Source organism: Tarenaya hassleriana, unplaced genomic scaffold (assembly GCF_000463585.1).
Source record: "Tarenaya hassleriana unplaced genomic scaffold, ASM46358v1 Cleome66, whole genome shotgun sequence".
Classification (NCBI taxonomy): Eukaryota; Viridiplantae; Streptophyta; class Magnoliopsida; order Brassicales; family Cleomaceae; genus Tarenaya; species Tarenaya hassleriana.
In genome coordinates, this window is record NW_010969135.1 from 474,793 (window position 1) to 495,669 (window position 20,877).

Below are 20,877 nucleotides of genomic sequence, written 5' to 3' on the forward strand. Positions count from 1 at the left end.
ACATTCAATCTCCTCATGACTTTGAAAGGTCGAAGTGGACCGACCTTAATCATATGTATTATGATAAAATTCCAAAACATTTTTCTTAATAATCTAGTGAATAAAATCCTTGTTATTCTATGCCTTCAAAACAATAGGGAAATGGAATGTGGCATACGTGTGTATATGTGTATGTATATATGTATGTATAGATTTATCATTGAATAATGTAGACAGCGAGAACCAAATAGTCAAAGGCCAAGGATATTAACAAAACTCCATGATTTTATCGATTACATTTCCTTTTTATTTACAACAAAAAAAAAATCATGATTTTTTGTGTGTCGACGTTTCATTGCATAAATTATAGGATAATAAAATGTTGGAGTTTTTCTTTTTAAATTAAATGAATGGAGATATTTTTATAAGTTACTCTCCAATTTGTTTACAAAACTTACATATATTTATGGCTTTTTTAAAATGTTACAAGTTTTTCAATCCTATAAATAGGAGGATTGTTTTCATGTTTTAGACACAACAAGAACATCAAGTTTAACACAAAAGCTTTCTACAAAAGAAAGAAAATCATCTTTTTTCCTTTGTGATTCAAACCGAGCTTTGAGTTCGACAAGGCACCGGAGTTTGAAGTACCACTGTTCCGGTGAGGTACGTCCGTCCTATCCTGGGAGGATATATTCCATTAACCGTAGGTACCGCGCGGGGAATAATTTCTTTAAGGAGACACGGTTCGCCGTGGGTTCGGATTTGGTTTTCCGGTTTTAAAACAAAAATCATATTGATATAATGATGTTGGTTTGAACATAACTTTCTATACCGTTATCGGAATTGCATGTTCTTGATATCGTTTCGTAGATATCAAAATTATCTTTCTAATGGTGTATAACATGGATGATTTGGTCGTATGTTCTGAAAGTTATTAAACTTGGACAGTCTTGGTATGAAATTGAAAGTTAACTATGTATGAATATGAGACATATAAAATAACACACCCAACATAAAACCGTCTGTGTTTAAAAATAAAAAAAATTAATCATATTATTTCCAATTTTTTTTTTATTTGGATGTAAAATACATATTGGAAACAATGGAATATATAAGGAAAAGTTATTTCATTTTTACCAACATGTTTTTTTGTGTGTAGCAGCTCAGGGAACCAAGTGTCCGTATTTATGACATTTTTTTCATAGTAGAGGGCATAAAATGTACTCATTAATATTATCATTATTATGCCGTAACTCTGTGTCCAACAAGGTAGTTGTTTGATTTGTCAAGTTAGCTAAAATAACATTAAATATAAAAAAATTAATTACGTTTCAAATATGGAATTTATCAAGATATGCGAATCGATAAAATAATTTTGAACAATTATTCTAATTTCATTAGGGATCTTTTGGGACCATATTATTCGTATGGTGTATGCCTATTTGAGTTATCTAATTATTTATATTGACACATTTTATTTTATATACTTTTAAATAAATAAATAAAAATATATATATATATATATATATATATATATAAATTGTTATAAATTATACAACATTAACATTCTTAATGTACCATAAAAGGTGTTTTTAGATAACGGGAATGAATTCGCATTTATGATTAGATTTTAACACTAGACTAAAGAAGCAATAAACTAATATTATGAGTTCATTAGTGTTAATAAACAAATAATTAAAGGAGAGATTATGGGGAGAGTACGGAAAATGATGTAATTAGATTATATAATAAAGGTAGTCGTAGAAAAACTATACAATATAAATTAAAAGTTGAATTAATTAGGGCGTACACGAGGGGACGTGGACATGTGATTGACCAAAGAAAAAGAGAGCATGCGTTACACCTTTTTTTTTCTCTACACATTTTGTGTATAATGTGAATATTTCGACCGACCGGTCAAGCTTTCTATTCATTTTTAGTTTTTGGGCCCCACGTGCATGTTCAATTACAAAATCGGTAAATTTTATACTACAGAGAACGAACATCCATTATGAAAATTTAAAATGTAAACAAATAAAATAAGATATTTTGAGAGGTTTCAATCACTTAATTTGCATTTATTAGAAAGACATGCAAGCATGGGTCATTTAATTAAACTTATTAATACGTTAAAACTTTGATTTAGTGTAAATATTTTTTTTTAAAAAAATACAAACTATATTTTTTTTAAAAAAAATACAAACTATTCTACGGAAACTATATAATCTCAACGGCTTGAACAATTTACGCATTAAAACTCAAATAAAACAAAAAAAAACTATAATTAGTTTGGATTTTGGAAGGCTTAGAATTAAGTTAGTCCTGTTGTTGATTACAGTAATTTTAATGGTCCTTCGTGATGCTGATTATTTCTGTAACGAAAATTAATTACGAACGAATCTATACAGTAACACAAATCCAACTACGTTTTTAAATTTTTTTATATGAACAAAATTTACAATTAAATTGGTAAAAATTTTAACATTTTATATAAATCCAATATTTTTGTAAACTAATATAGAAAAATGAAGGGTGGAAAAGTCGACTTAAATATTTGGTAAAAAAAAAGTAAAAATATCATCTACATATATATTATGATTTTATACGTGAGTCAAATAAAATACTACGTGCATATATAATAACTAATAAAAAAAATAGTGTCTTCGAGTTTTATCACTTAATTGTTCCATTAATTCTAAGAGAAAAGAAAAATTAGAGCACGCAATATCGAAACAGAAGATTTTATTTTGAAACGATTAAAAAAAAAACAAATTTTAGAAAAGCGTGGAGCACACGCGTGTGAGGATCGCGTGAATGGAACAAAAAGAGGAGAAAAAGGCTAGAGACGTACCATGACTGAATTATAAATGGCGGCGAATCCTAGGTTGCCCGCCACGTTATTACTAGCTGTTAAAATCGTATCACTTAATATCTAATTTTGCCGTTTAATCTCTAATCAAAATGATTTAAATTTTTTTCCATTTATGTACCCATTTGTTAAAAAACGACGTGGAACATTAATTCCTATTTGGTAAAAAAAATCAATATGTTTTGATTAAAATATCATCGATGACTACTTTTCATTGTATATTAGACTAGACCTATGGTCAAAGCTAGTGATAACTAAAATTTAATATTATTGTATGAAAATAAAAGGGGTAATTAAAAATAATCTGACTGATTAAAGTGAAATAAACCGGAGCCGGGTATCTTGGGGGGATCACGTGACGAGAGTCGCAGACTTCGAGACTGGAACCCACGCGCTGAGCCAAGTCCATCTAGACACGTGTCATTACACCATTCGCTCAAATGTATGCGCTTCCCGCATTGTATTATAGTGTTTGAACACCTTTTGTAATTACCGATACTACCCCTAATGTTTCGACATATTTACGGAAATGTCCCTGTGGGAACGAGAAAGGGGGAAAGTGAATCAAAATGCAAAAATAATATCAGCATTTTAAATAATTATTTTCATTATTTACTAATTTCAGCTAAACCGGAGAGATCCTATAAAGCAGGGTTTGAAGAGTGAGCTTGAGATGGTCTCTTCACTCTGAACAAACACTGTTCCCTAAATCTTCACTTTTGAAATCCCGTGTTTGTCTTTCATTTCTGGTTTCATCTCTCTTCCTGTTCTGTTTTTGCAGAGATCTTGTCATCGCTTTGATCTCTTCTTTCACTGTTTTGTTTCTGAGACTTCTTTGATGCGAATATAACACAAAAAGAAGAAGTTGATGATGATGTCGGAGTATGTGGATGTAAAGTACACGGAACACAGAGCCCTTGTCACAAAGTACGCGAAAACGTCGCCGGGGAAACTCCGGTCGGAATCGAGGATGGTTCGAATCTCCGTGACCGATCCGGATGCCACCGACTCATCCAGCGACGAGGGTGAGTCCCTGTTTCCTCGTCGGAGGGTGAAGAGGTTCTTAAACGAGGTCAGAGTGGAGCCAAGCTGTGTCGGTAACCACTCCGCTTCAGTTCCGGCGAAGGCACGGAAGCGGATGGCGGTGGAGACGCCGTCGTCGCCGGTGAAGGTTTCCATTAACTCCGGCGGGAGGAAGTTCAGAGGCGTGAGACAGAGGCCGTGGGGCAAGTGGGCGGCGGAGATTCGTGACCCTGATCAGCGGCGGAGGATTTGGCTCGGGACTTTTGACACGGCGGAGGAAGCCGCCGTCGTTTACGACAACGCCGCGATTCGCCTCCGTGGACGCGACGCACTCACAAACTTCGTCGTTCCTCCGGCGATGAGACGGGACAAGTCAGAACCAGAGAAGCCGGAGACTAACAGTTCGACGGCGGTGGCGACGACGTCGTCGAGTTGCGAATCCTCCGACGAGTCTCTTAATCATCTCTCGTCTCCGACATCGGTTCTCAACTTCAGAACACATTTGTCCGAAGAAGCCGAACCGATCACAAAACCGGCCCCACCAGTTAAACCGGAGATGCCTGAATCGCCGTGGTTCCCGGATGAACCGGTCACAAAACCGACCATTCCAGTTGAATCGGATATGCCGGAAGCACCGTGGTTCCAAGCTGGAAAAAGTATATCTGTCTCTTCCGACGATTTGTTGCCGCTGGACATTCCATTTCTCGACAACTTCTTCAACGAGCCACCGGAGATTTCCATTTTCGACAAACCCATGCCGGAGATTATGCCGGAAAATGATTTCTTCGCCCATATGTTTTTCGACGGAGGCATTAACATCGGAGGGTCCGATCCTTTACCGGAGTTTAATCTCGACGATATAAACGATTTCGAAGATTTATTAGTAATGCCCGAACCCTTAAGTGCTCTATGAGTAACTTAGACCGGCGATGTTTCAACGGCGGTCGGTTTTCCGATGACAACTATGTCCGGCGAGAGGAATTTTGCGAGGAGCTATAACCGGATTTTTTTCTTGGGAGGTCGCATTTGAGTGTTTTTGTTTAATTATTTGTTTTTGGAATAATTTAATTTTTGTAAACCGCTTGTAAAAAACAGTTTTGGAAGAAAAAATAGTTTAAATAATTTCAAGTCGCATCAGTCTTGCTCTTTATGTTACTAGTTGGACGAACGTGTTTAATTTTAATTATATTATAATAAATTAATCAAATTAAGGAGAGTAAAAAAAAATCCTGAGTGGCATTCTCTTTGTCACGGCCACACGAGGAGGCGCAAATCTCGGCCGTGGCCGGTGGGCGGTGGACCGAGTAGTTTGGGTCATTGACTCAGTCGGTGACGTTTTTGTCTTGGGCTTTAAAAAGTGAATATACATATCTAGACACTTATATATATATATATATATTTGTATATATTGGAAAATTCGGAAATTAACCTATAATTTAGTCCTGTTTTTTGTGGAGTTTGCTTCAACCAAAATACCATGAACAAAATTATATATATATATATATATATATATATAGTTGATGGAATAAGCAAAAAGTAGCAATTATTATGTCACTAACCATATGATATAATTATTTCCAAGATATGGAGATTAAATATGAGTACCAAAAGTATCACCTTATTCAAATAAGAACAATAAAAATAACAATAGTAAATATTATTTGCCTCCTTCCCGACATGATGGGAACACTCAAATTTTACATGCTTCCACCATTATTATGTTATATTTCTACTTCAACCAAATACAATTTTTTAAAATAAATATTTTTTTTTTAAAATTCATTTGTAAATAAAATAGGGATAGAACTCAAATTAAATAGAATAAATCAGAAAAAAATCTAATAAAAATTCCAAAAATATTGAACTTGCTATGCAATTGCCGTGTCCAACCTTAGTTGCCTGTTTGCCGTTCGGTAACATTGACATTTATACATTTAGACAAAATTAAGGAAAAGGGAAGAAAGTTCATTTGAAAATTCGGTCAATGTCGGGGGAAAGTAGGTGACACATTACATCTGTCATATAATTTCTACATGGAAAAAGATTGTGCTAATTAAAATGCTTCGCAATGTATTTATTTTATTTTATCACATTCTTAATAATAATAATAATAATAATAAATAAAGAAATAAAGTAGCAATTTGCTTTCGTGACGTGACGACAGGGACATGTCCGAACAGAGTTACCTCCGAGACAGAGACATACGTCGCCTCTGTTCGGTCCAAAATTTATATAACTTTTAATATCATATTGTTTAATGTTACATATTGACATTTACTATCCACAATATACACTATACGGTATAAATCAATGGGAATTTTAACGATGTTATTTTTATTATACTTATTTTTCATGTATTCAGGGCCACCGCTCCACTCGACCCATGAAATGATCACCGCTATGATTACTATAAAACAAATAACATATATATTTTTTTATTTTTTCCTGAAATCAACATGTCATACCTGAAATTCAGATAAAATTATTTTTAACTTAAAAGCCTCAAATAATTAATATTATCACATCATAAAAAAAATCTTCAGATGTGCGTTTCCTATGGAGTCATAATTATCTGTAGAGGTGGGCGTTTTGGGAAACGGTTCGGTTTCGGGACGGAAATGGATCGGTTCGGTTTTTTCGGTTTTACAAAAATAGGTACTAATCGGTTTTTATATTATGTTGGTTCGGTTTGGTTTCGGTATCGGTTCGGTTCGGTTTCGGATTTTATTAAGAAAATATATTTCCTTTAAAAATATTCGGTTTTTCGGGATTTTTTAAAGTTTGGTTCGGTTCGGTTCCGGAAAAATTCGGTTCTCTAAAAATAATACCGTTCGAGAATTAAGAACGGTTTCGGTTTGGAAAAAATACCGTTTTTTCGGTTCGGTTCGATCCGGTTCCGAAGAACCGAACCAAAACACCCACCCCTAATTATCTGCATCTACATATATCTATTCATGCGTGCATTTGTGTTAATATCATTTATATTTGTATATATATACACACCGACACATGTGTAACATGTGTATATATGTATGTATCTATGGCATGCATTGCTTGAAGATATCTTAAATTAGTTAGACATATGAAAGCTACGTAGCCTAGGATCATAATGTTTCTGCATCACGTGAGGCTTTTCAAGGTTGTTTTATTTATTTTTATCATAATTAATTATTTTATGTTACATGCATATATATATATATATATAAGTTTTCCTTTTTGGGTATCGAGATACAGGCAAATGCAAGTTGTAACCATAATAATTTTATTTTTCTAAATTAACTTTTTTAGTTGTCAAAATAATATGGTTTGGATTAGTGGTTTCCATAGTTCTTCACTTCCACTCTATACCATATGTAGGTACTTATAATTGGAAAATTATCAATTTGATATGTATGTGTACGTGTATGTGTATATACATAAGCGAACGTGGAAGTTTGCTCCTATTTTTTTTTTGTCATACTATAAGGTTTCTTACAAAATCCAATCGACTTTAAATTTCGTTCTACAAACCCACATCATATATATATTTGAATTATTTTCTCTAAATCGACCAATTCATAAAAACAACATTCCTATTTTTTTATACAAAAAATATTGATAATCTAATCTCTAAAAACGTTATTCAACATATTCAAACCCATAGTCTATTCCAATTTATAACAATACGAGACTGCTTAATCCGGTTCAACTCACTATATATTATATATATTCGGTGTATGATTGATAATCTTATATAGTTATATTATAGTTTGTTTTTGTTCCAAAATACATATTTTTATATTCAAAAAAACTAAAGAGCTTTAATTCATCGTGGTATGCAGAGGCTGAGGCCGTAATTGTCATTACGTTCATTTAATTTGCAGCCTTTTTTTGGTTGAATAAAACCAAAGAAAATAAGAGCGCTCACACTTCCCCATAACATAACCCAACTTGCCCAATCTCACGTAATATTTTCCCAACAATATTTTTTTAACATAATTATATATATATATATATATGTGTGTGTATTTATATGTATATTTGTCTTTATATATACATGTAATTAATTTTTTTTTTGGTAAAGTACATGTAATTAGTTGGGTCGGTGTAATCAAGACTACTTATGTAAAAGATGGTTTTGTCTAAGAAGTATTTGTTAAACTATCTAGTTGAGATTCTTGTATAATTTTTTATATTTTAATTCAGTTGTTTTTGTTTCCAATCTTTTTATTAGAAAGCATATATTTATTTAATATTTTAAGTAAATCGTTTTCAATTAATTTTCAATTATTTCCAATTCATAAGCTGTGATTAGATTTAAAATTTTACATTGAATTCTTAAATTATATTTTTTTAATCAAATTAGATGCCATTTGGTTTGGTATAACCTAATATAAATTAATTATCAATTCGAATATATACAATAATATTTGGATAATGAATATGCAATGCAGAAGATTTCATGAAAATGATATCCAATAAAAACTGATCTGAACTTTTGTAAAAATGTCGAAATGACATCTTTGGTGTATTTATACACGAAGTTATTACGATTATATATGTATTATATGATTATATACCAAGTAGAAACGAAACCCTAAACACTAATGTCAAGACATTTCGTCTTAAATAATCGGTCATTACACACACATTCACAGAAGCCCACATAGATAGATACACACGCGCGCGTATGTAAGCATTTTTATTTGTGTCTGCAGATGTTACAAAGAGCATTGATGGAGGATGACAAGTTGTTCAGCTTATTGCAAGCTGTTTGCCGCCATCACAACTGCTTTGAGCCTGTCTTTTCCCCTCATATGGTCCCCACACACATAGGGCTGGGCTTCGGTTCGGTTCTTCGGAACCGGACCGAACCGAACCGTTAAAACGGTATTTTTTTCGACCCGAAACCGCTGTTATTTTCTGAACGGTACCATTTTTAGAGAACCGAATTTTTCCGGAATCGAACCGAATTTTAAAAATTCCGAAAAACTGAATATTTTTAAAGGAAATCTATCATTTTTTTAATAAAACCCGAAACCGAGCCGAACCGATACCGAAACCGAACCGAACCGAATACAATAAAAACCCGATTGGTACCTATTTTTGTAAAACCAAAAGAACCGAACCGATTTATTCCGTCCCGAACCCGTAGCGTTTCCCGAAACGCCCACCCCTACACACATATATATATATATGTATATAATAATTTTTTATTATAAATATTTTTAAATATTTTATTTTTTCATCTCTTAATTTTTCTTTTTTTACCACAAAGAAATACGAAGTTTTATTTTGTATAAATTCATAATTTTGGTTAAACGAAATTTGTCAAAAGGAAAAACCATTCGATTAAATTAAGTATCGATTCCAAAAGTTGAATAAATTATAGATACAAATGAAAGTTAATAGAAAAATAAAAAATGTACATTTTCATACTTTGGTAGATGTTTTTGATTATGTTGTCTTAGTTGACTAATCAATCCGCTAGACCGCCAGCCACGTGGCATGCCCATAGCCATGCGTTTCCTCAGTTTATGGGCCCACAGAATCACGTTTTCTACTAATGGGTCTTGAGAGTGGGCCCATAAAGGAAAAATAAACTAAAAGAAAGGCCCAAAATAATTGAAAACTATTTTACTAATTATTTCAGTAATAAAATAATAATACATAATATACATACGCATAGGTGAGACAAGAAGGGTACGTCCTCACGTGTTCTGCGTATGGAGTCTGCTTTTTTAGTGCACAGTCACATGATACAAACTTACAAAGCCAATCCGTGATAGCCACGTGTCACATATTACGTCAGCAATCTGATGGCTCGAACACGCGGCATCTATTTTTGAAAATATGATTTTTACATAAAATGGATTCTGAATAATGAATATCATATTAATATAGAATTGATTTTTACAGAAAAATGAAGAGTTTATTTTTTTTGCCTATTAATACGAACTTAGTTGGGTGTGTAGGACTAAAACATATATTTTCTTCGAATATTTGTTTTACATTGTAGTTTTAAATTTTATATCTGAATTTTATTCATTTGAGTTTGATTCAATTAAAAAATATTTATTATTCCAAGTGATTTTTGTTATTGTTTTATTTTGAAATATTTTTATTTTAGATTTTTTAATATTAAATCAATTTATTTTTTAAAAAATACATTAATTGATGTATATCTTGAATTTGATTTTCATGTAATTAAATATTTATCAATTCTATATATATATATATAACTTTTACAATGATAATATTTTATATGGTTTACATACAAAGCAAGCACAAATACATAGAAACTAATTTCCAATCTTGAAGAGAATATGGAGTTTTTCCAACGGCTGAAGATCTTTTAGATAAGGTCATAATTAATTAGAAGTAGCAAAACCTAAAGCTAAAAATAGTAAAAGGTTAATTATTTATTTCTTTTGCATATTTGTGCATTTTTTTAAAAAAACAAATCGGCCTTAATCACAATCATTTGGTCAAACCCCTCATTTATATCCTCCGAGAATAGTAATTTTTTACGAGAAACAAAAAGTAAATTTATAATTTTTAATAAATATAAATTGTTTTGTTATTATTTCCGATATTTGGATATTCAATCCGAATTTAAACTATAATATATATTTTTTGCACCCATTTCAAATATCATATAAAATGAGCATAAAGTCTAAAATTGGAGACAACTAAACAACCTTTTTGGGGCCGACATGTGAAAGGGGCAGAAGATACACGTTGTTCTTGAAATTTGAATAGCCGAATCGAAAATAAATATGAATGAAAATCCTAAATGAGGGTTGACCCATTTTGCACCTACAAAGCTTTGTGTTTGACTTTTTCCAAATGCGGGTTGGGACCTACACGGATTTATCGAATCGTTTAGTCTTTTGAGAAAGATCACTCCAATTATTTATTTTTAACAACTTTTAGGTGCATGCATGATATTTCATTGCAATGAAATGAATCGTCATAGTTTGATATTCCGTTTATGGATATAAAATCGAGTTAATAATCCCATATATATAAACATATGTACATATATGAATATTAATCTCCGACATCATCGTGTGTAAAGGAAGATAACGCGAGTGCCGAATGTGTTGTTGGTCAAAGGATGCATGTTCCAAAATGATTTGCATGGTACCGCAGCAAAGATCCCGTTTCTTTGTGAGAAAAGCTGGAAAAAAAGAAAACCGTTTAAACAAAAAAGAAAAGCTGGAAAAAATCCGTTTAAACAAAAAAAAAAAAGAAAACAAAAAGGGATTATTAATAAATTTCGGCATGTAAATAAAGATCGAAACGGTCTTTAAAAACAAATATTCAGGCTTTGAATGGTAGTGACTTTTATTTTGGGTTTTTGGCTTTAGTTTTTAGTTTTTGGTTTTTAGTTTTTAGTTTTTGGTTTTTGGCTTTTGAATTTTATAAGTTTGTAAATCTAAAAAATTGTAACTTTTGGTTTTTAGTTAATTTTTTCCCTAAAGTAGATTTTCGGGTTTTTAGGAAAACCAAATTTTAAAAAACTTAATTGTTGATTTTTTCAGTTTTTAAAATCCAAAAATTCCGAAAACCACCTCTCATACAACACCATAATAATAACAATAACAATGATGGAAAAGAAAAAAAAGTAACGGCGATAAAAGTGTGGCAAAACATTCACTTGGCATTCCCATTGTGTCCCCTCACCCTTACCACCAATCATCTCATTTGGACAGCTGAACCCCTCCCACTTTGTTTTGTCACATATACGTATACGTATACACATACACATACACATATATGTATACGTATACATATACGTATACATGTACTTCCTGCAAATGGATCCTCATCCGACCCGACCCGACAAGGAACATGTACAAGGCCCATAAACTCACCCCGGAAACTCCAATTCCAATTCAATCATGTCGACGAAGAGCCTTAATTGTGTGTGGATTTATTCAAAGGAGCATATGATATGAGAATCTAGTCGACTACTTTATCATCTGATTATGTATGTATCATAAGAGTTCTATTAAAATATGGATATTCATTGTGTTCTTGGAGTCTCTTGTATATGTTATTTCAAATGGATATAATTTTTTTTTGATAACGGAGGACCTCTAACTGTTACCTTTCGGACGCATTTGACTAGGTAAACCTTCGATCCGGAAGCACCCAACCTCAAGGTGGAGTTACCTTCTATCCAAGTTTGACCATTCGTCCACGGTCTATTGGGTATATTTGATTTCGATTATTTTAGTATTCAATTTTTTAGTCTTATAAAATTAGTAGTCGTAATAGTTTTAAGTTTATTTTAGGGTTTAGGATTTAGAGTTTTAGAAATTAAAAATAATAAAAACGAGGGAAGATATGCACGAATATTTTTTTGATTATTGAAAAATTAAAATTGACACGTGGAAGGGAGGTACACGTTGAAGCATGCACACCGCATGCAAAGCAGCAAGTTTCCACGTCGCGACACGTGCCTCTCCTCCACAAATATTTTCCTTTTGTATTTTAAAATATATTAATTTCTAATTAATTAACCTAATATCAAGACTCCAGCCGCCGCACTGTACCGGTTTCTTAACCGGAAATATCGTGGTAAAATACAGACGGATACTGTTTTACGAATAAAAAACAAAAGTGAAAATCTGATAATATGATTTGCTTTTGAAATATTACCATAATAGATCGATTATTAAAATCTATTTATAAACCCTTCATTAGTGGTAAAGATTGCGTATCGTCAAGGAGAGATTACGCAACGCAACTTTCCAAATAGTTTACGACAAAAAAAAAAAAAACTTTCCAAATCTTAAATTTCCTTTCACATAAAAATGGCATGTTCGAATCATGATTGCATAAACGTACCGGTCAATCTCGTTTTCTTATTGGTTCTTGACCAAATATCGGTTAATGTCTTTGGCAATGACATTGGTTAAGTAAACCGGTTGGTTCGATCGAATCGGTAATTCACTCGAACAGCCCAAACACGGTTTGGAGAGGGTTTTCTTCTCCTGTGCAGCTCCCCACTGATCCCTTCGGTGTTCCTTGTGGTTTTTGCCCTTCTGCCACGACTACATATTTTTCATGTTCTCTTCTCTCCCAGGAATTAGGAAAAAAAAAAAAATCAAAACTCTCTTTATTTTTTCCCAAAATAGAATGAGAAATTCTCTGTGAAATTTCTCAATGCGATAAATTCGATCGAACAACGTTAACTTTCCAGATCGATTCAATCTGGAAGACAGAAACTAGGGCTTTTTTCAAACACGCATAAGCTATGGTTGAAGCGGAGCGCGCGCCAACTCCTTGGTTGGCTTCGGACATGGCGGTATCGTCTGTGGCGGCGGATTTCGAACGCAGTGATCTTCCCGTCGGTGATTCGACGCCCGATACGAGAGACGAAAGAGGGTTTGATACTATTCGGTCTCGTATACATTCACGGCCTCAGCTTGAGAAGAATACGTCGGATGACAGATTAGGGTTGACGGAGAGAGTTCTTTCCGCCGCCGGGGCTGCGTTTTTGTCTGCTGTCATTGTAAACCCGCTTGATGTTGTAAAGGTGACTCTGTTTTTTCTTATCTGCTCAGAAGAAGGCCCTTTTTTGTGTTTGGCTGCCGAGAATTTGTGGCAAAATTTGTCGGAATCTGATTATGTTTATGTTGTGTTTTCAGACAAGGCTGCAAACGCAAGCTGCCGGAATTTCTTACTCTCACCCTCTTAGTAACGCCATTGGTCGTATGGCGTTGTTTGGACCAAACATGGTATATGTTTAAGCCTCTGGTTCTCTGTTTAGCTTGAGATTTGATTAAAAGTAAAGGCTTTTGTGTGTCGACTCGATTTTGATCATTTGATCTTTCAGCAAACTGTTCTGGTCTGGGTTTGTTTAATACATGTGAACTTTTCCTGGATTCAGATGTTTAAGGATTTGAGGTGTTCGCCCTCATGTTCACGCGCTGGTGTTCATGGTACTGTATCCATTTGCCCGCCCGACTGTTTCCAGTACAAAGGAACACTAGATGTCTTCAACAAGATCATACGACAGGTGAGCCCAGTTTTATGTAGTGCAATCTTTGTGCAGTTAATCTTATTAGGAACCTGCAAAGCTCATAATGGATCTCGGTTTTGTCGTATTCTGTTTTTGTGATTGGTTTCTAGTTGGAAAGTTGGATACTTTTGTTTTTCACGTTGTGAGAAATCTTTTGGGCTGGTAGGATAGTATGAGCTATTTGAGGCTACAAGCTATTGCTCAGAAGTTACAATATCGAATGCCCTTTCGCATATTCAGATTTCTCTACCCCCTAACCCCGAGAATTGTGCAGGAGGGACTGGGAAGACTGTGGAGAGGGACTAATGCCGGTCTTGCCCTGGCTGTACCTATGGTATGTACTCATGCTTGTTTCGATTGACCCGCATTTTTTGTCAGGAAATTCTATTGATAAACTAATGATTTGAACTCTCGAAATGCTCTGTTCTCTGCCCAGGTCGGGATTTATCTTCCTTTCTATGATCTGTTTCACAATCGGTTGGAAGAATTAGCTGGCCGGCATGCACCTGTTGCCACTCCATTTACGCCTCTCATGGCTGGAGCATTGGCAAGGTCACTAGCTTGTACAATGTGCTATCCAATTGAACTTGCAAGGACGCGAATGCAGGTAAGTTGTTGCGTATGTTTTTGTAAATCGAGGATTGTGTTTGATCATAAAAAAATGTTTTTTTTTTCCTCTTGACTTCCTTATTCACATGATACCTTGCCTGATGTACTTTCTATATAGGCATTTAAAGAAGCAAAAGCTAGTGTGAAGCCCCCAGGTGTTTTTAAAACTCTAATTGGTGTTGTATCTGAAGTGAAGGCCACAAATAACCATGAAAATAGTTGTAAGTTGATTCTTCCTTTTACTTCAGCCTCGGGCATGGCAATCAGCTGTATGATAAATTTCTTGGATGCTAATGTATTTCCGATGGCATATTTGCGTTAAAGCATGACTGATTAACCCTTGCTTCATTAGCAGTCATGACTTTAGGTAAATTCATATGGATCGCGATATAACTTTACTTGCAGCCGGTAATGAAATCCACATTCTGATTTTTCTCTCTTCTTGTTACAGTGCAAAGGTATCGTGTTCTATGGAGAGGCTTAGGCGCACAACTTGCTCGTGATGTTCCATTCTCCGCAATTTGCTGGGGGACCCTTGAACCTGTGAGCTCTTGTTCCTTCAAATTACCTGTTCTCTTGCCATATTGTGAGCATTAAACAATGTAACCAATCGGTTTGAGACCAGTTTATAAATACATAGCTATAATCATGCATGATAGTTCAGCTCCTTTGCTCCTGTACAGATAAGGAAGAGGCTTCTCGGGCTTGTGGATGAAGAAAATGTTCTTGGTGTGCTTGGTGCAAATTTCTCCGCCAGTTTCGTAGCTGGAAGTATGGCTGCAGCTGCTACGTGTCCGCTCGATGTTGCAAAAACAAGAAGACAGATAGAGGTGTGTTCTCTTTTGCTACATCGTCATCATCTTCTGAGTTCATAATACACTATTAACTGTAGTAGGAACTTGCTTGAGAACGTTGGTTAAGAAGATACTTCTTTCCGTTCCTTATCATATTTTCTTTTTACATGATTTCAGAAGGACCCTACTAGGGCAATGAGAATGACGACACGACAGACACTTGCGGAGGTTTGGAGGTATGATTCTTCCAGTTTCCTCTGTTTCCGGATAACCCTCGAACATGCTGTCACTATTTCCTAGATGCTTGAGCGAGTTTCAATCCATTGAATGGTGAAACACCCATATCACTGGACGAGCCAGCCAATACCACCTTTACCTATGTCCCTAAACCGGCCCGGAAAAATCGGGTTTTGTCTAACCGGTGAAGGGTTCTTTTGTTGGGGGGACAGGGATGGAGGAATGAGGGGACTGTTCACAGGAATCGGACCACGAGTGGCGCGTGTAGGACCATCGGTCGGAATCGTCGTGTCTTTCTACGAGGTGGTGAAGTACGTTCTACATCGCCAGTACGCGTCTTCCTCCGGGCACACGAGTTGAGTTTCTGAAGACATGATCGACCGAGTAGATTCAGAACACAGTAAGAAGTTTCGAGTTCACGAAACTTAACACACGCTTACTAATCACATGACTCTGGAGAAAACCCAGAAACGCAATAAGCTTTTGGCAACTCTTTTTGTTGTGGATAAGGTTCGTAGGACATTAGGGTTTAGGGGGAGAAAAGGCAAAGAGAGGAAGGGTTACGTGAGTGTCAAGTAACCGTTATCTGCTCTGTTTATGAGCATAAGGGGATTTTTGTTTCGCGGAATTGTTGGTTTTTTTGCTGAGACTGTCTCAGTTCTGCATTTTTTGTCTGCATGTAGTTTTTTCATAAATTTTTAAACGCGTAATTCTTTTTTGACAAGCTTTGAATATTGAAAACATTATGCTTCTATCAATTTCATTGTTTTAAATTATATTTTTAAAAATCATTCGTGTATGGATTCAAGATGAGAAAATGTCATCCATACAAAAACAGGCTGGCATTTCGATTTTATAATTCTATTCTAGAAATGCAGTTAAATATTCTACCAATACACTGCAATTTGGTTATATTTTGAAATTTCTAAGTTTTACTTCTCCTATTGGATTTGTCAAATAATACGATGTGTTGAATTTGCAAATTTATGGTGTCTTTTAATTTTATTCACTTACCCAATTCATTGACTTCCTAATAGCTTAAATACATTGAAGTTTGATCTAATGATACAAATAGGAAAAAACCCATTAATTAAAATCGATCCGAAACACATCGTACGTAAAATGTTTAAACCGAACCGAAATAGAACCGAATTGGACCAACGCATTGCGGTTCGATCTAGGTTCGGCTTTGATTTAAATATACTCTTTTGCGTGGTCCTATCCCTATCTTCTGCAAACCCAATAAAAACAAACGGAAAAAAGGGACAAAATTCGAATCATTAACCGATTCAATTCACCTCTAAATACAAAAAAAAAAAAAAAGGGAACCGGTTCTATCTTCATGAAGATAGAACTATAACTCATTTTTATGAATAATAATTAAATAAATGTCAAGGACGAGAAGAAGAGGCATGGCCTCGGGAGGATTTCTTCTTCAAGCGTTGTTGCCTTCGTCTCTCGGCAAAGCCTTCGCTGTTTCTCATGATCCAATACCTCTCTATCTCCTCTGCCTGCCTTCCTGGGATCCTCCCCGCTATCAAATCCCACCTGCGATTTCTCGTTTTTAATCCCTAATTCCTTTACTTACGCCATAATAAATACGCCGTACACATGTACGTACGTACACGTACGTACGTACGTATTTATGGCTAAAACAAAAGTACCTGTCGCCGACGAGTCTGTACATTCGGTAGATGAGATCTTCCTCTTGCTCGGACATACTGATAAACTCCCATTCACGGCTACTCACTTCTGTTCATTGCCAAATCCAAAAGCAAAAAATGAGAATTGCGACCTACTTTTTTTTGTCGGAAAATCAACATATAAAATAGGGAAAAAAAATCAAATAATTAAAACCCAAGAAAGGTAAAATGAAACGAAGGAAGGAAGAGAGAGAGTTACACCTTCGGATTCGTGGAAGGTGGATTTGGGCTGCTTGAGACGACGGCGTCGTTGTTGATTAGTGTTATCCATTATATATGTATATATATTTTGTGTAATGTAATTATATATATATATATGTATGTGAATGTAAACTAGGGAGAGAGAGAGAGAGAGAGAGAGAGAGAGAGAGAGAGAGATCAAAGGGAAGACAAATGGAATGGAATGCGACAAGGTGAAGTGGGAGAGAGAGGGAGTTGGGAGTGCGTTGTCTTATAGAGAAACATTGTTATTGTTTTTTTTTGCCAACGAACAATCTTTCCAAACTAATAATTTCAATCCATCGCTTTGTGTGTGGTTGACCTTTTCGCTTCTTCAAGACTTGTGGTTGACACTCGACCGAGAGAGAGAAGTTTTTCATTGGAATTTTAAATGATTGGGCTTTGTTCCGTTTTCAACTTAAATTAAACAATACTATTACATCATATACATATATATATATATATAGAGAGAGAGAGGGAGAGAGGGAGAATATATATATATATATATATATATATATTAATGGTCAACAAATGTATAAAAAAACAATCTAAATATATAATAAATCACACCTAAAATCTCATAACTTTAAAATATGCATTATAGTCATGAAACCATGACATATTGCATGGAAGTACAGTTTGTTTTGTTCAAATCTTTTAACTTTACCTTATAGCTTTATCTACAATTGTAAATCAATATTTTTGTTACTGTTGATTATAGAATAAATTTAAATTTAAATATATAACATAATTTTATAATAGAACTCCTAATATCACAACCAAATCCAAAACAAATAAATTCAGGCAAACTAATATTTTTACAACTTTCAATATTATATTCCAAAACAATATGTGAGGTAGATAGTGTAAACTAAGGGTGGACGGTTCGGTACAGTTCTTCGCAATTGAACCATACCAAACTGAAAAATATGGTGTTTTTTCCAAATCGAATCGTTCAAAATTTCTGAATGGTAATTTTTTATAAAAATCGAAAATTTTCAAAACTGAATCAAAATTTTAAAAATAAAAAAAAAAAGATTTTTTTTTAAAATTTTCTTAACAAAAATCAAACTCGAATCGAAATAAGTACATATTTTTATAAAATCGAAAGAATTGAACCGAACGATTTCAAAACCGAACCCAGAGCGATGTATCGAAACGTCCACCCCTATTTTAAAGCCTACTAAAAATGATGATGGCTCGTATGGTCTTCCATAAGAGAACATTAGATAAGCTAAAAGTATGTATATGCATGCTAGTTATTAATTTTTGTTACTATTTTTGGTTATTTTCATCTTAAGCTCGATATGATCATCTCACCCTTTTAGGGTAACTGCCATCGCTGATTTCTTTTTTCTGACGAATTATCCACCGACAGATTGAATCGCATTTATGAAATCTAATAGGAAATTAAATGCTATAATTGCATTAATCATTGTGATGACTCGTTAAACATGGATGTATTCGATTGGAGAAAAATAAAATATAAATGGGCGGTGTCCATTTTAACTCTTTTCCATTTTTAATGTTTTTTATAAAATGATTTTTTTGGAAAATATTAAAATGATTTTTTTTTGGGATAAAAGGTAAATGTAAAAATATATTAAAATGATATTCAAATATGTGGTTTAACTTGTCTTTAAAAATCGTCCAGATCAATACTATAATATAATCTGAAAAAATAGTAGAAACTTTTTTTTAAAAAGAATCTGAGACATTTAAAGTACTGAGTAGAACTCCTTCTATATATATATATATATATATATATTATAATCATATAAATTGACGAATAAAAACAATGTACGAGCTGAATATATATATATCTATATATATATAATACACACCAAACATAGTGAAGATCGCTTCATTGGTCCAGTGTAATTCACATGTTATTCTATAAATAAAGTTAGGGGTTATGGGAAATTTATAAAATCATATTATCTATTATATTGATTTTTCATAAGAAAAGACGGCCTGGTAAAAAAAAAAAAGGAGTTGGGTTTTGATAGTGGGCCTGGTTAAGCTAGTTTTAAAGGTAAAAATTTAATCGTAAAAAAACTGATATAATATATATTTTTTCAGATAATTATTGAGGTTTAAACTTTCTTGTATCGTAAATCATATTTATAGGTATATACGAAAACAGAGAAAAACCGAAAATTAATAACACTATTTATATAATTTACAATTTCATTTTTTGAGTATTGTAATTTTAATTCCGTTGAAGTACAAACATTTAATTCTATATTTATTTAAAAGGATACCACAAAATATAAATTCATATACAATAATACTGGATAATATAAACTATGTATTTATACTCACAATTACATATCTTGGTAATATTTTTTGTTAAATAGAGGCTTAGATTTGTCCATTCAACTAACATTCCTGGTCGTAATCTTAGGAACCGTCAGACAGAACATCGTTACATGTACGTTATAGACATATAAATGTACGCAAGTACGCACCCATGCGTTATATTTCATATATTTTCTGAAGAATTAAATAAATCGACAGAATTATCTATGTTGACTTGTATTCGATTGATTTAACAAAGCTTGGTGTTGGTGGGCACCCACGGTCTCCCTACTATAAATAAAATGATGTTTTTTAATGCTTGTCTTTATGCAACATGCAAATATTCCATTTATTATTATTATTAGAAAAAAATCCCAAAAAAATACCTTAACTTATCAATTTTTATAAAATAAAATCTAAATTTTATTTTTTATCAACTAAAACCTCAATTTAATTATTAAATTATAAATAAACCTAAACTTTATAACAGTTATTGATAAGTGTAAATATTTTTAGAATTTTCCATCATCATCATCATCATCATCATCATTATTATTATTATTATGATTATTATGATTCAGGTATGGAAACGAGCCAATGAAGATTACCGTTGTATCAAATGTTTTCGTTGAACAGCAGATATAGTATCACGCCATCTTATGCATTGAATTTATTATACAATATTTGACTAGAAAGCATTAATCGATTAATTTGTAATGAAAAAAACAATTAAATATATTGAACGAAAATTGAATTGTGTATCTGGTACCACGTTACGTTTCAAGTCTAATTGATTGCTGGTTAAAAAAATAAAATAAAATCTGGTGCCACGTAATGCGCCAAATTAAAACCATTTATAACTAAATAATTATTTGAAAATGTTTTTTTTTAAATTTGGGGTTATTTGGTACTTATGAAAGAACTTAGAAATTATACAAATAAATCATATTTTATAAACTATATACTATATTTATTTACAATTGATCACTTGCTTGACGAGCTTTAAATTTGTAACCCGACACACAACGAATCCGCAAATATACCCAAGGACTTATGCGATTAAATTAGGAATCAATCGAAACTAGGAAAAAGGCAAAAATAAAGATGGAAATTGGTTTTGTGGTT

At 33.3% G+C, this 20,877-nt stretch overlaps 3 protein-coding genes across 3 annotated transcripts; 2 read left to right on the forward strand and 1 right to left on the reverse strand.

Annotated features, from left to right (window-relative positions):
- The first annotated feature begins 3,524 nt into the window (after positions 1 to 3,524).
- LOC104800285 (ethylene-responsive transcription factor CRF4) lies at positions 3,525 to 4,972 on the forward strand. Its single transcript, XM_010523076.1, has one exon. It carries the CDS (start codon positions 3,720 to 3,722, stop codon positions 4,785 to 4,787), a length of 1,068 nt encoding a protein of 355 aa, XP_010521378.1. The 5' UTR covers positions 3,525 to 3,719; the 3' UTR covers positions 4,788 to 4,972.
- A 7,992-nt stretch (positions 4,973 to 12,964) lies between these two features.
- On the forward strand, positions 12,965 to 16,233 carry LOC104800286 (mitochondrial carrier protein MTM1-like). The gene is made up of 10 exons (XM_010523077.1): positions 12,965 to 13,403; positions 13,516 to 13,605; positions 13,758 to 13,886; positions 14,164 to 14,223; positions 14,326 to 14,496; positions 14,617 to 14,719; positions 14,950 to 15,041; positions 15,182 to 15,328; positions 15,470 to 15,528; positions 15,742 to 16,233. Exons 1-10 carry the CDS (start codon positions 13,122 to 13,124, stop codon positions 15,887 to 15,889), a joined length of 1,281 nt encoding a protein of 426 aa, XP_010521379.1. The 5' UTR covers positions 12,965 to 13,121; the 3' UTR covers positions 15,890 to 16,233.
- Positions 16,234 to 16,789: 556 nt separating this feature from the next.
- Positions 16,790 to 17,631, reverse strand: LOC104800287 (transcription factor TRY-like). The gene is made up of 3 exons (XM_010523078.2): positions 17,434 to 17,631; positions 17,194 to 17,281; positions 16,790 to 17,077 (listed from the first exon to the last, which is right to left on the reverse strand). Exons 1-3 carry the CDS (start codon positions 17,501 to 17,503, stop codon positions 16,921 to 16,923), a joined length of 315 nt encoding a protein of 104 aa, XP_010521380.1. The 5' UTR covers positions 17,504 to 17,631; the 3' UTR covers positions 16,790 to 16,920.
- Between the last annotated feature and the right edge of the window lie 3,246 nt (positions 17,632 to 20,877).